At 35.1% G+C, this 16,026-nt stretch overlaps 1 protein-coding gene across 1 annotated transcript; it reads left to right on the top strand.

Moving 5' to 3' along the window:
• Positions 1-1,678: 1,678 nt before the first annotated feature.
• LOC127807878 (uncharacterized) lies at positions 1,679-16,010 on the top strand. The gene is made up of 21 exons (XM_052346067.1): positions 1,679-2,468; positions 3,478-3,946; positions 4,051-4,136; positions 4,359-4,472; positions 4,561-4,749; positions 5,051-5,116; positions 5,300-5,350; positions 6,281-6,403; positions 6,490-6,606; positions 7,828-7,935; positions 8,017-8,152; positions 9,568-9,702; positions 10,212-10,388; positions 10,473-11,083; positions 11,811-11,988; positions 12,070-12,417; positions 12,547-12,686; positions 14,217-14,406; positions 14,872-15,097; positions 15,172-15,327; positions 15,418-16,010. Exons 1-21 carry the CDS (start codon positions 1,785-1,787, stop codon positions 15,497-15,499), a joined length of 4,386 nt encoding a protein of 1,461 aa, XP_052202027.1. The 5' UTR covers positions 1,679-1,784; the 3' UTR covers positions 15,500-16,010.
• Positions 16,011-16,026: the final 16 nt, after the last annotated feature.

Raw genomic sequence — 16,026 nt, 5'->3', positions numbered from 1 at the left:
TTTTTAAAAACTTACTTCAGCTCTTCTCGTGTATTTCCCTAAGCAACAGTGAAGATAATTTTCCAAATTTTGAGGTGTATATCTCTTTCCGGTCTTATGTCTAGATTTTGACATTTCAAGATTAAATATATATTACATTAAAATTAAGTATACAAATAAAATATACATGCTCTACATTTTCAAAATGCCATTGGTCCTCTTTATTAGGATTTTTTAAATATAAAATTATAGAAACTACTCTCTAAAATGGACAATAACTCATCGTGACCAACAATTAAAGGCTATATATATTTTTTTATTATCTTATCATTTTTAGTTTTTACTTTTATAAAATAATAAAAAAGTGTTTATTTTTATATTTAAAAAAAACACATTTTCAAAAATAAGAAACAAGTTTATAAATAAAATTTTAAACAAAAAAAAATTATTTTACTTGTTTTCATCACAAGTTTAAAATTTTAAAAACTGAAAAATGTTAAAAAGAAAATATTTTCAATAATTTCAAAACAGACACTTAAATACAAAATTATAAATAAATTTATAATTAAAAACTGAAATACGAATAAAACAACCCCAAAAATTTTGACTGTATTAGTAACGATGGTTGAAGTTGATTGTCACCAAATTTGTCTAAAATTGAGTCTATTTAGTAGTTACTTTCCATTTTAAGGTTGTCAACAACCTATTTTACCTTCGAAGGGAGGATTTAAACTCCTTCAAATTATATGTAATAAATGATATACTTTTTTATTTTTATTTTGTGCCCTTATACAGATATATCGTAATGTCATTTAAGAGGCATGATAATGTTACGTGAATGATACTTGAGATGGTGAAAATATAGGTTTCCAACTTAAATCTAAAGGCTCATAAATCCATTTGACTTGTCCCAAATTTAAGTGCCTGTAACATGTATGACCACATGTATGACGTATCAGAGTTTTAAAAAAATATATTTATATAATTTTACCTAAAATTAGAATATTCCTCAATAAAATTTTGTAAACATTCAATTACTTAGTTTGCATTGCCAAACTATATGTTTGTCTTTTTACTTTTACATTTATTTTACATAATTACCTAATTTTTTTGTTGTTGTTTTAATTAAACTATATAATCTCTATTTTTAAATTAATTTAATCTATATATTTTAATATATTTTCATGTGATAATCTAAATTTTTATTTATTTTGATTACATTCATATATTTATATTTTCGAGTCAATTTAATCTACTACACTAAATTTTTAATATTTTTATATGTTAAAATATATGAATTAAATTGACTTAAAAATATAGGTATATAGATGTAATCGAAATAATGAAAAATATGAATTAACACACAAATAAATGTCGAAGTACAATAGTTAAATTGATTAAAAAATATAAATATAAAAATATAATTAAAATAATAAAGAATTTAAATAATTACTCAAAAAAAAACATAAAAGTATATGGCAAAAAATAAAAAAAGGAGGGACACGAAGGCCCGAGTCGCAGTATTTGTGGGCCAAAGCGAGCCACGACAGCCCAAAGCTATCAATCTGCAAAGCCTTTTCAATGCCGCCAAGGGTGTTTAAGGTAATTTGGCAGAAAGGCTCCTCCCCTCCCTCACGTGCCAAGCATCATTCATTCTCATCGAATTGCCGCCTCTGTTTTCAAATTCGAAACCCAATAGCTATCGGCACAGATTCGAACGAAGGGTATGCTCTCGGACACCTCCCGAAGAACACTCTGCAAGAAGACATATCCCGGGAGCGAGAGAGAGAGAGAGAAAGACGACAATGGAGGGGAAACAGCAGCAATCTCCTTATCCTCATTCCTCGTCGCTTCTCAGAGACATCTCCAATTTCCGAACCCCCAAGCGGCACCTCCAAAACCCTAATTTCAACTCACCGCGTCCGCAATTCTTCACCGCCTCCAAGGACACATCTAAATCCTCATCCACCTCCCGCAGCCATCGCCCCTCCATTGCTCCCTCCGCCTCGGCTTCACGGTGCAAGGTGGCCCGCAGGCTCAAGGCCTTCGAGCTCGAACAGTCCAAGTCGGCGCGGAAAGCTCAGATCGATAAAGAGAAATTCCTCAGGTCGCTGGAAAAATCTCTCACCGTTTGGCTTAATTTCCTGCTCCAAAGCCCGGTCTCATGCGGCTGCGATCCGTCCAAAATGACCGGCGACTGCCTGTCGGATGAGTCGGAAGCGAGGAATGGGAAGAGAGAGAGAAGGAGAGGCGTCGGGGTTGGGGTTGACTCGGCATTGAGGTGGAGGTGCCCAAAACGGCAGAAAGGTTCGGCTTGGCATGGCGTGGGTAAAGAGGATACCAACAGGGTCTCAAATTCAGTGTTTTCGGCTTTGCGGTCTTCGTTGCGTGATATTTGCAGTTTTGAGGATTTGAAACAACGCATGGAGGCTTACTTAAGCTTGGCTAATTGCAATGAAATTTTCAATGTGATGACTCAAGTGACAAAGGTCTGCTTCTGAATTTGGTATTACAGTTTTCTGCTTTCATTTTATATATGTTTCTCCGTTTTAATTAAATCCCTACCTTAATTTTGAAAAGAATAATCGTTCATTTCTGAAATTCAGTCATCATCACGAGCCTTATCCAGCTAGATGGGGAATCAACAACATGAACAATAGGTCTCCAATTATCTCTATCGGTTGTAATGCAATGGTCATCCCCATGCACATTGGATTAGTATCACCTTTTACAATACATTCTCTTTCGCCACAAACTTTTTTCCTTGAAAATATCCTGGTTTACATCTTTTAAATCCCACGTTTCGATTCTTTGACTTCATTTTTATATCCTTATGCCATTTTTTTAATATAGATGTATAGGGCCATATGCTTTTGTTGACTTGTTAGGCACTCTCTTTATATTAACTTCAAAATCCTTGCAAAAATGTTATCACGATGGTATCTCTTGTTAGGAATAACTGAAATGCAACATTAAATTTTTCAGTAATTAAATTAAATTTTGTAATGCCCGTTCAAGAACAAAATTAGAGACGCAAACTTAACGTGGTTTCAGAAGTTGTCTACATCCTTAAGTGAATAAGGAACAAAAATTCATATAAAAATGACCGTCCTTGTTTACACTATAGAGCAGGGAGTTAAGGAATTGCCTTATATTTGGCATATTCTATTGGGAAATTTTAAAATCTGATCTGATTATGGAATTGTATTGTGTTGCTACTTCCAGCGTTTAATAAGCATATTTCAATTGCGTAATACAAACATCCAAACTATTACAAAAGTCAGAGTACCAATTTGTTGTTTTGAGCCATTTTTGATTTTATAGCCCTAAATTATCCGTGTTCAGAACCATAATTTAGAAGTATGAAATTCAGAACTATCGGAACAATTAATGCAAAACCTTTTTAAGAGAATTTATCACAATCAAATATGCATACAACCTCTAGTATGACAGAATTTCTTCAAAATGTTTTATTATTGTAACTATTTTACTTCTCAGAATATTGATGAAGGAAGATTGAAAATGAAGGCACACTGTCCTATTGTAACTGATGTTGGATTGAAGGAGAAAGCCTTGAAAATCTTGATGTGTTACAATCCTACCTGGCTCCGGATTGGGCTATATATTATATTTGGTGGAGATTCCTTGTTGCAAGATGGGGATATAAATTCTGAACAGGAAATTGCATTTTTGAATATGGTTATTGAGAAACAATTTTTCTGGCATGATGGTCTTGCTAGAGTTTATGCTTACAACAAGTTGGTTGAAGGATTATACAGGCCAGGCTACTTTGAAATGCTGGGAAACATTATCTTGAAGAGATTTTTGTTGCTTGTTCTTATTCTTGATAGAGTTAAGATCCAGAGCTGTCTTCCCATCAAGTATGGCATTGATGGATTGGATGGAGGTTCTCCTCTGTTGTTTACTCTGCAATCCAACATTAAATCGAGCCGTCAAGTGATAAATGGTAATTAAGATATTTTTAGTTCTCATGTCATTTTAGGTTTTATCTGTTTACTTAATCTCTTTATTCGAGCATGGCTTGATATTTTTGCTGTTGATTCAAACTAGACTTCTTATCATCTGATGTGATGCATGGAGAAGGTAATCTTCTTGCTCATTTAGTGATCATGGGGTACAAAGTATCATACCTACAGGTAAACAGCTTAAATTGCATGCATTCTTATTTTTGCATGGCACGTGTGCATGTGCTTCTTTTTGATTTTGATATTAAACCTAAACTTCTTTTTGGATTTTCCATTACCTATTTTTGGTTCCCATGCTTGAAAATTAGTCAATTAACTCAACTTGGAATATATATGACAGAGGTTTTCTATGTCATAATAGAATAATTTTCCAACAATTTTGTTTTGCTCCAGAGTCCTCTCAATGAGTATGACTTCAGGGTGACAGACTTGTTTGAAGATCTCCGAGATGGGGTGCGGCTTTGTAGAGCCATTCAGCTCTTGCAGCATGACACTTCCATACTCATGGTTAGCTTAATCTTTATAATATGGTTCTATTATTCTTAGTTGGATATTGCATGTAATAGGTGTCCTGTTGCCTGGCGTTTGTTGACAGAAAATGGTGGTCCCATCAGATGCTCATAAAAAGAATATGGTTAATTGTGGCATTGCCCTGCAACATCTAAAGCAGGCTGGTACGCCATTGTTTGATGAAGATGGATCAGTGATTGTAGAAGAAGACATTGTTAGTGGAGATAAAGAATTGACACTTTCTTTGCTATGGAATGTGTTCGTTCATCTACAGGTACATTTGCAAATTCATTATGCTTAATGCCTCAAATGTCAAGTAGGACTGCAATTTCTACTGTAATGAACCCTGGACTGTAATTGGTGATTGGCATTTTAAATTCACAATTTTAGGTTGTGATGTATGCCTTTTTTCTTTTAGAAACTATTACTATGAGTCCTTTTTTATGATGGTAATACAACTGATGTTTAACTTTTTCGGTGCTTGTAGTAGGTAATTCTAGTTAGATTCAACACTAACTAAAATAGGAGTAATTTTGGTACAAGTTATTTATCAACACCTGCCATTAAATTTGCAGTTGCCACTTCTGGTCAATAAAGTGCTTCTATTGGAGGAAACTTCTAAAATTCGAGGAGTGCACATGGTATGCTTCAACTTTTATATTCTTTCCCTATCTACTTGAAGGACGTAGTTCCAGTTTTTGAAGCATAAGTAGCCTCATAATTTAAATAAATTTGGTTGTGTAATAATCAATATTGTTCTTTCCATCATGATGTCTATTTCCAGAATTTATAGTTGAGCTCTTACAGTTCTTATTGTTCTACAGGAGCATTTACATAATTCCACTCTTTTGGATATGCTTTTTAATTGGATTCAGGTATCAATGCCCTTCCTAATGGGAAAATTAATTTGCCATGTTTTTGAATTTATTGAAGGTTATGATTTTATTATTAATTAATGTTGACTATGTGTGTGTAAGTTTATATTTTATGGTGATATACATGATCATTTTCCTCTTCCTACTACACTTAATCTATACTGTGAACACAAAATTTAACCCATCTTTCTTTGATAGACAATCCAAGAGTTTGAGAAGGCTTTTCTATGTTCATTTTGGAAAACTACTACTTCTTCTTTGTCTTGCTCCTTCTAGTAATCATGTGATGAGATAACATTCTAATAAAGGTTACATAACTGTGTGCAAGACCTTCCAGATCATTGGCTGATACAGAGATGTGTGCTCATGAAAGTGCATGTGTCTTTGACTTGGAAAGAGGTAGTGAAGGCAAAGACAGGCTTATCCCAGTACTAGGGAAATTCTGCCTTAATTTGTTAACCAAATTGATAACATTTATCAACGATGAGAGTAGCATGCAACCTAAACTGTGCATGTTTTTATTATCTATAGACATATTTGGAAACCATCTATCCATGTTCTTTCAGTTGTCACTTGGGAATATTCCACCTTTGCCTGCCACAAGATTATATACGATCCACTCTAATCTAAATCCACCCTTGCCCTATTTACCTCTTGGACGAGGGCCCTATGTCGAAACTCTTTCTAGGAATTGGAGCTATGAAGTATTTGGCAAGAAGAAAAGAACAGAGAAAATGGAAAAGGAATTGAACTCTGTAGCCTTAACCTTCTTTTTAAAGGACATCTCTTTATAACAATGAACCAGGTGTCGCTTAGACTGTTCATCCTTGTGGTTTTTTTTTTATTTGTTTGTTTCTCTCATGTGATTTTATCTTTACTTAATATCCACTTTTTAACTGCAAATGACAACTTTGCTTACTATTTTTGCAGGCAATATGTGAAAGTTACGATTATAGGGTTGATGATTTTACTTCGATGGTTGATGGAAAAGCCATGTGGTGTTTGCTTGACTATTACTTTAGAAAGGAACTTAAATGTTCATGTTCTCTTAAGGTGGTTACCATATTCATTGTAGTCTTGTATTTCTCCTTCTACAGGTTTGTTCTTTTGTTTTATTTCCATTTCATTTGTGCTGACAGGATCTGAAGGATACAACAGAAGAATCATCAATTATGTCAGTTTGTGATTATACAGATGCGGTTTACAACTTCATATTATCACAAAAACTGGGTACATTGTTGGGAAATTTCCCAGAGGTATATTTTGACTTTTACTCGAGATTCAATAAATGGAAGTAAAAGAACTAAAAACAGTGGGCATTTGAAAGAAAAACTTCAGAAATATAACATAAGTAGCATCAAATTTATGTTGACAAAATTCTGTGGTTATCTCCATCAGATACATTCATATGGTAATAGTATATGTATGCTAAGAAATCTGTAACTATAACTGAATTAAACATAAGGGCACAACATTGAAGCATTAGAATAGAAAACTGACTATAAATATTTATATTATTTACATGTATTCTATATTTTATATATGTATGTATTGCACATACAATTTTGAATGCCTCTTGACATTATATTCTCTCATTATGCTATATGTATTGTGGATAATGTAAAGGTGCTGCAACAGATGTACTATTGAGTTTTAATGATGGAAACTAGTGAATGTTTTTGTTTCTGGGCATAACTTGCTGTAACTGATATTCACGCATTGCATTGCTAGCTGCCTACAATATCTTGTTCGCTGAAGTACTTTTCTAGAAACATGATTCTCACTGAAGTACTTTTCTAGAGACATGATTCTTCGACAATAAGGGGTTAGACAAACTCTATTGTTCTCTCTTATTATGGATAGACTTTATAATAGAACAAATATTCTCTGTTCCACAGTTTTGGCAACAGATCTAGTACTAAGATGGATAGGCCTATATGTTCTTTTTTTTTTTTTTTTGGTTCACTATTATAAATTTTTTTATGCCCAATAAATTGAAAAGAGCTGTTTTTTCAGTCCAAAGCTGTTCCCTTCTATTTATTCTACTCTTTGTAACATGCCTTCTACCTACCAGACAAAATAATTCACTAGATTTCTGTAATTGGTACATACTTTTCTATATTTTGCAATGATATATTTGTATATGACACTTCTGACCAGAGTACGGTACTTCAGTTTCTGGGTAGGCATTTAATTATATATATTCATAGAGTTAACCAAGACAATAATTCTTGAATATTTTGTGTTTTTATAGTTTACCTCAAATTACTTGTACCCCATCTGTGTTATATCCTTAATTCTCACAAAAACTAAAAGGGTTGGAGACTTTCACCAATGGGGTAATCATGGTCTGATGAAGGCAATCACTGTATTTTTTCGGTAGATAATTCAGTGGTATTGTGTTGGCGAGAATTGGGTACTTCATCTAATCCCTCATGTTCCTCTCATTTTTTAGTATGTTACATTGCTTCCTGCAGGTTCTGCAAGTCAGTGACATACTTGAACATAATGGTGCATGCAACAGCAAGAGTGTGATTATTTTGTTGGTTTTTCTCTCATTCCAGTTAATTGTTAAGAAAAATACGGTAAAGCCAAAACCTAGGTCTCAAGAATTATTGATAAAATGCTATTGAAGTATAAGTATAACCAGCTTTGACTTCTTGCAGGATCAGCTGAATTTTCATAAATTCTTGGGATTTAATTGTCAAAATTCAGCAAGGAAATATACAAGAGCAGGAAATTGCTTCGTGTACCCTGAACCATCTCTAAATGAAGAAGCTCGATGTGAAAACAACAATGAAGGTTTTCCGTTTTATTCAATGGGAATTGGATGATTCTTTTGTTTGCCATTTCACTGATTATATTGGTCCATTTTCTACATATATTTGTTCTGCAACTTATTATTTGAAAACTCAAGTTAAGAAATGGAAAGATTCAAACCTGAGCACATATGATAAATAACCTTTAACATCCAACACTACCTTTTCTGAATATTAACTTTATATATAATCGGGCTGGCTACATGAATTTTAGACCTCCATCCATCCATCTCTGTCTAGGCCATTAAATCCTATGTCATGTCTAAGGGTTTTCCACCAAGTCTTTTTTGGTCTCCCTCCCCTTTTCTTTTTTGGCAAGTAGAAAGTAATATTTACTCTGATTTAACTAGCAGAGCAGTTGTACTGTTTTAGATTGCTTTAATAAGCTATTTGTTGAAGAAGTGGCATCAAATTGAGAACTGTAGAACCGTTAAATGCTAGTTTTCCCAGCAGTCTTGGCTGGATTGATAGCCATGAAAAATGGGTTGCTAACACCAGTAACGAACTTGGAGTCTTGGACTACAACCTTCTAGACCAAAATCTTTGAAAAATCAAACCATTTAGATCACTGAAGGCAAAAGCTGAGGATATATGATGAAAGAGGCAACGGCATCTATTTATACTAGAGATGCTTCAAGTATCTTTGGTTCAATCTTCTTCAAATATTTAGGTTATTCTTCAAACAAATACTTCATTCATAACAATGTGCATATAAGAAGGCCTCATTTGACACACAATATTTTTAGCTCGTGGATGTTATGATATTTGAAAAAATCTTACAGGACTATTTGAGATTTACGATTTAATGTAGGAACTGTATATTTTGTGATTAAGTAAACATACTCACAAAATAAAATGTAGTTGACATACGACAATGCAATGTGCATGTGGAGTAATAAGAAAAATAAAATATAAAAATTTAATTTTCTTGAAAAAAATTATATGTGGCCCAGGTTATTGATGGTAGGTTGGGGGAAACTAGGAAGGCCCCTTGAAATGGTATGATAATGTAGATCAATCATTTTGATTTAAAGAGTTGGCTATAGAGGTGGAGGATACTAAGAAATAGGGGAAGGCCAAGGAAATCATGGGCTGAGGTTGTAAGAAATGATTTGATCTCGTAGAAATGGATATCTGTAAAAGATATACAATTATTACAAAAAGTGTTGTGGAGTCAATATAAGTTTTGAGAAGAGGCAGTCTCGTCCCACTTCTCTTCGTTTTTCCTAACTCGGTGCTCAATATATATGTAGCCTATAATTCTTGTTTCTCTTTTGTTCTGTTCACAGATTATCCTCGACTAATTTTTTTTTTTCATTTATTTGATAAATTGCGAGTTGTATTCACTGTTTTTATCATTTATTCTCCGTCTCCTCTACTATTGCTGATTTGATGCAGATGGTGCGAGAAATTTTAAGGCCATCATATCTTGGTGGCAAGACATGGCTCTGCGGAACCAAAAAGTTGATTTTCAGCCACGTGCTCATGTGCAATGCGTATCAACTAGCAGAGACAGCAAAGCGATGCAAAGAGGTAATCTACTGACTTTTGAAATATTCCCAGATCCCTTTTCTCTAGCTTAAAAGCTCGGCCTTTCATTTTGATTGATCCAATTTGTGTTACACCTCCTCTGTTCATTATGTGGTTCAAATGCATACTATGCAAAATTATCGATGATTAGTAGGACTTTTTTGCTTGCTTATAATTGTCAATAATGTAAATATTGTTTCTTTTAATTTCTATTGGAGTATCTGAAAAAGTTGAGTTATCAATTAGACTAAATACGCAGATGTTCTAACTTTTTTTTATATTGGACTTAAATACTGATTACCTTTTATTACTGATTCAATTGAAAGTTTTAGCGTCTCTAACTTAATTTCTGTTTTCATAACTGATGTTCACTTCAATGTACTTGTTTGCAAGAGTTCAAAAATCTATAGTTTTTCATGTATGTATTTATCTTCTATCACACTTACCATAGAGTTTTGCAATGGGAGTGGAATTTCTTTCCTGTTGGCTTAATTGTCAAGTGTTGACTCCAGAAAATGCTGCCAAAATTATTCAGTCTCACTTTAGACGGTCAATGGAACAAAGCAAGTATGTGGGTATGAAGAATGCCGTTTCTCTGTTGCAAACAGTGATTCGAGCTTGGTTGGCTGTGAAGAAGAGAAGAACCATCCATGAATTCTGGACTGACAGAGTGCAAGGGCTGCCATTTGGTATTTCAGTTCCTCAATTTCTTCTTGTATCTGTTGGAATATACTAACTTGGCTAATGGCTACTCTTTTTGGTCAATCACACAGAAAGGCTGAAGCTGTCAGAACCTCTGCACAAATATATCTGCTTTATGGTTGACAGGCATAATTTTGTGAAGTTGAAAAGGTCTGTGGCAATCATTCAAACTGCAACAAGGGCTTGGCTTTCTCACAGAAATCACAATAGATTCATGTTAACTCAAGATTCACGTACTCATGATCATGTCAATGCTGCCGTTGTTGTTCACAAGTCTATTCGAGGATGGATAGGAAGGTCTATTTATTTCCAGCGGGTTCAGTTGCAGAAAGATTCACGTGCATGTGAAGAAAATGAAGGAAATGTTTTGGAAAGAAAAGCGGTTTCTCATGATCAACTAGGTGCGAACAAGTTTCATGTGCACAATTCTTTCCTCCATCACCATATAGCTGCAACTACAATTCAAAGTTGCTACCGTGGTTGGTTAACAAGAAAAGATTTTATGAGTCAAAAGCAAGCAAGTGTTAAAATTCAAAGTATTTTTCGATATCTGAGATGCTTGAGGAACTTTCAACAATACAAGATTGTTGTTCAGTCAGTAATCATCATTCAAGCTTATCTGCGTGGATGGATTGCTAGAAGAGGTGCTTATCAACTGAAGTGTCTCATCATTTTGATTCAAGTATGTCCAGTTTCTCTATGTAACTTCGTAATGTTATTGCATGTTTTTATTGCCGTTCCGAGAGTTCTACACATATAAAGTGTCTTACCTTTTCTCTTACTTTATTTATTGTTTGCTCGTGCACGTGTCTGCCATATTTGACATATTTCAGTTCTTTCTATTATTTTTAACCTATGTGGCAGTTTTATATCCTGCCAGAAATGGGAGATTATATGTTAAATCCGTAATTTTGGACTCTTGCTTTGTGTTTTGATTGTTTCTTTTATGGGGGTGGGGGGTGGTGGTGGAATTTTAATTGGGTTTGAGATTATGATCTAGAGTATAAATTACTTGGGAGTGGGGGTGGTATTGTTTCCTTTGACGGTCTTACAGATAAGTTTGAGATTATTCTGTAAAATATATTTTCTATCTTTTTATTACTCATTTGACATGTAACTCCCCATATTTTCATTAGTGTTATGATGATTATAGTTCTAGAGGAAGGAATTCCCAATAAAAAGCATGTGATAATCTTTGCTGAACATTTTGTTAGCCCATGTTGACTTACTTTGGGCAATGCCGTGTCTGTCACTGGGCTAACCATGTACAACTAGTGTTTGGACATGCATAACTGAATCCCACCTAACATGGTTGGAGTTTGTTCCTTGGATATGTAACATGTTGAAAGTATAATCTCTAATGTTTTGCGTAACATGTTGAAAGTGATTACTGGGTTTAATCAATCCAGAGCCATTGTCGTGGTTGGCTAATAAGAAGAGGAATCATTGTTCAAAAAGAGGCAGTGATAAAGATTCAAAATGCTTTTCGATGTATGAGGGCCAGGAAGGTTTTCCACAGTCATAAGCATGCTGCAATGGAAATACAGCGCTTTGTCAGGGGTCAGATTGCTCGGAGGAGGATTTTAGGTTATCTTTAATTTGCACTTCCTATTCTAGCACTCTTACATGCTTATGTTTAGTCTCATTATATGACATTCTGTAATGCAGGGGCTTCTTGCCTTCACAAAGTTGTTCCATTGGGTCAGATTTTGACTTCAGGAGGTTGCTTCAGGAGTCTCGAATTGAGTTTATTTCTATGCTCTGTTTCTAAGTTACAAAGGTGGTGGAGAAGTCTTCTAATGCGTAAATTGAGAACAAGGTCGTCAATCATTATCCAATCTCATATTCGAGGGTGGTTAGTAAGAAGAGAGATTCTTCTTCAAAAAGAGGCAGTGATAAAAGTACAAAGCGCTTTCCGATGCACACAATGCTGGAAGTTTTTCCACTGTCATAGGCATGCTGCAATTGAAATACAACGATTTGTCAGGGGACAGATTGCTCGATGGAGGATTTCAGGTATCTTCTATTTGCAGTGCCTATTTTAGCGCTTGTTCTCATGGTTACCCTCATTATGATATCGTGTACACGGACGGGCTTCTTGCCACCAAATAGGTGTTCCCACATTTTTGATTTTGACTTCGGCAGGTTTCCTGAAGAACCTTGAGAAGAGTATTTTAATGCAGAAATTGAGGGTAAAGTCAGCGACCATTATCCAATCTCATATTCGAGGTTGGATTGCCAGGCGAGAAGCAAAGAGGGAGAGGCATCGTATTACTGTAATCCAGGTAAGTTATCAAACTTTTTTTTATATGATTTCCTGAGAACTCTTCTCTGTTACACGTGGTTAGCCTCTTGTGTGCTAGAATTATCTTTTGATCAATGAAAGATTTTTTCTTTAATTAAGTTGTAAATCCAAACAATCAATGGACGTCCCTTTTTGCCTTTTTATTTTTCTATTTTTTAATTTTTATTTCATGTTGTCTGTATTGCAACTAGTTGTTTAGACTAGCCTCAAGCATGACAGTTAAGGAAAAAGAATAAGAACAGAGAAGTTGAAAGAATACTGTCCCAACTATATCTCTCTCTTAACGTTACTGCTTGTCATTATCTCTTTTATCTGATAATTGATATTCTTATCAACTGCTGAAAATCTGAAATTGAGATCTCAATGGTGCCCCAGTAATTCTCTATTATGGCGTAATATTCTTACCATTGAAAGAGAAGATCCAAGTTTGAAAGGGCTTGGCCTTCTAGTTGAGTCATCAATTTGTTTACAGAAACCAGAATACACTCCGTTGCCATAAAATTTCTACCGAGATGCAAAATGCTAAAAAGTTTCAGTCATACCAATCGGCTATACTTTTAGCCCCAAATTTTAGCTTGTCACGTAACTTAAATTTACTGAGTATAGAATCACGGTAACATTCTTAATCATATAAAAGAAAAATCTCATTTTCCTATCTCTCTATATGGTATGTCCCAGGTGGCCCCAAAGTTGTTGGCCTTCTCTTATTCTTTGTACAATTTCGTCCTTTTCAATATTTCATTAATTGCTTACAGGTGTTTTATATTATTCATTTTCATATCGGAGCAAATGGCATACCTTTGGTTGAATCATGTCGTGTGAAGGTGGTACAAATGGTTGAAAGCTTTTTATGGCATTACAACACAGATATTGTCGGTGGATTTATTTATGTATATGGAACTTATTTCCCCACAGACCATTCCTGCGCATGCCGTGATAATGCCATGAAAATTGCTGTCAAATTTTTGGATTGGCGTGCATTTGTTTGCATAAGAACAATAGTCCCAAGCTTTAATTTCACTACTGCATTTGCTTTCATAATATGAAAAATTAGTTTCATATATATTGAGTGACATTCACAAATGCTAAGCGACAAGCATGAACTTTTCAACGAGACTTTTAAGAGTATAGTATACGTGGATACCTTCAAGGGTGACAGAGTAAGATAGTCAAGATGAAGTTGACTAGTTTTGTGGAAACAAGACACAAGATATGTACTTGAATAAAACACATTGACATGTGGTTAATAAAACTTGTCAATCTCAAAAGTGCATGCTTAGTTGTTTCTATATTACGAATGTTCCTGGGGAAACATTTGGTGATGTGTTGCTTTCTCCATGTGAAATACATATCTTGAGATAGTGATCATAACTATAGCATGCCTTGTTTTAAAGGATAATGAATATGGTCCCGTTGATTGACGTTGGCTAAATTATGCAATGTAACCTAGATAAGATTAAAAACAAATTCAACATTCTTTTAATATGTCTTGGCCTTTTTAATGTTCTAGTCATACTGGAAGGGTCACCTTGCACGAAAGGATTCAAGAGGGCAGATACGTGACCTGCGCTTGAGAGTCCAAAAGTCTGCTGCAAATGTGGATGACGGTATGCGTATAATGAACAGATTGGTGGGAGCACTTTCTGAACTATTGACTATTAAAAGTGTCAGTGGCATTCTACATACCTGTGCAACGTTAGGTGAGCGTTCATGTCATCGTCCTAAAAGTCATTAAGGATTGAGTATCAATAAAGAAATTAATGTTGCCTTCTCAAGAAAAAAAACTGCAGGTTTCCTTTTTCTTTTCTTTTGAGCTTGGTTATAATAATTTTTCTTGCTTTCTGTTTGCCACTGGATGTACAATTTGAAAGTTTGTAATTGACAGGGAGAGATGAGTAATTTCATTTCTAGTAACAAGACTACGAAGTGTTACTGGTGGTAATGCTTCATGTTGCAATATTTTTGCTTACTTTGTTGCTCACGTCTGAGCATGAATGTTTGATGTGGGTCGAAAATTTTGTCACATTCTCATTAATATGTTTTGAGTTCCTACCGTGATTCAAGCAGTTAGAGAATCTGTCATGTGTTTAAGTCGTTATTGAAGTTCATTCCTGATCTAGCAAAGCTGAAATCTTGAAGCAATGCACTCTCTACTTCTGATACAGATATGGCTACGGAACATTCACAAAAATGTTGTGAGAAACTTGTGGAAGCTGGGGCTGTTGATATTTTACTCAAGCTGATCCTCTCCGTGAGTCGAAGCATTCCCGATCAGGAGGTTCTAAAACATGCACTGTCTACTCTAAGAAACCTGGCACGCTATTCACATTTGACTGAAGTGCTCGTTAGTAGTAATGGATGTGTTGAGACAATTTTCCGGGAGTTCCTAAGGTTTGTTGGTAATATCATTTTTGCACAAATATATATTTTTGTATTGTTTTCCCAGTTCATCTTTCATGTTGCAGAAACAAGGAGGAAGGATATTTCATTGCTGCAGAGCTCTTGAAGAAGATTTTTTTAAATGTGAAAGGTTTGGAAGCTGCATGCAGGTTACCTGCTCTCATAAAGAGGCTGCACCACCTAGCGGAGGATCTCACAAGAAAGGCAGGCAAGGACAGGAGGTAAAAATCAATTTGATAGAAGTTCCCAAGTCTCGTTTCAGTTAGGAATTTTATGTCATTAACAAACATATTTTCAACATCTGCATGCAGGAATCGTCGAGGCCAGCTTGAGCAAGTGGAGAGAAGATTAAGAGAAGCTGTCGAGCTTCTAAATCTATTGGCAAATGGTTGAAAGGAAGTTAAACCTACCATATGGCGCAATGCATATTTTTCAAGTCTTTTAGTTTCAGTTATGGCTGTATGTCGTGGTCGAGTGGCTGAAACTTCATTTTTTGCTCCGGATGTGGATGTGCTTTTGATTGTGACGCAGCGCTGGTTCACAAGTTTCCTCATGCGCTTCGCTCTGCCGTTTTAATGTAAGTTATAAGGGAGAAGAAAGAAGGATGGGGAGTGGCCCCTCCTGAAAGAGCCAAGGCCGCTTTAATCAGAGAGATATGGCTGGGCTGGGCTGGGCTGGGCATGGTATTGGAACCATCTCTATTAAGTTTGGGGCCTAAGTTAGGAGCGTTATTTTATTTTTATTTTTCTGGTGGCTAGTTTTGTGGGCTTGCTGGAGCTCTGTTAACTTAGCCTAAGTAGTGTAGTTAGCAATGCTGATTTAAATGTGCGAACCATGTCGAGTTCGAGGTGGTACGCGGTGACTTAGATATTTAATGCACCATTACCGATCGATTTAGATTTAAGGCCCACTTAACCGTG

Source organism: Diospyros lotus, chromosome 8 (genome assembly GCF_014633365.1).
Source record: "Diospyros lotus cultivar Yz01 chromosome 8, ASM1463336v1, whole genome shotgun sequence".
Lineage (NCBI taxonomy): Eukaryota > Viridiplantae > Streptophyta > Magnoliopsida > Ericales > Ebenaceae > Diospyros > Diospyros lotus.
The sequence above is the reverse complement of the archived record's forward strand: the minus strand, read 5'-3'. Positions and strand labels throughout refer to the sequence as shown.

Bases quoted from the DNA above. Each gene is read 5' to 3' on its own strand.
- LOC127807878 (XM_052346067.1), top strand. From the start codon at position 1,785: ATGGAGGGGAAACAGCAGCAATCTCCTTATCCTCATTCCTCGTCGCTT. The intron at 6,607-7,827 runs GTATATTTTGAC...TGCTTCCTGCAG, and splicing joins TGTTGGGAAATTTCCCAGAG to GTTCTGCAAGTCAGTGACAT. The intron at 11,084-11,810 runs GTATGTCCAGTT...TAATCAATCCAG, and splicing joins GTCTCATCATTTTGATTCAA to AGCCATTGTCGTGGTTGGCT.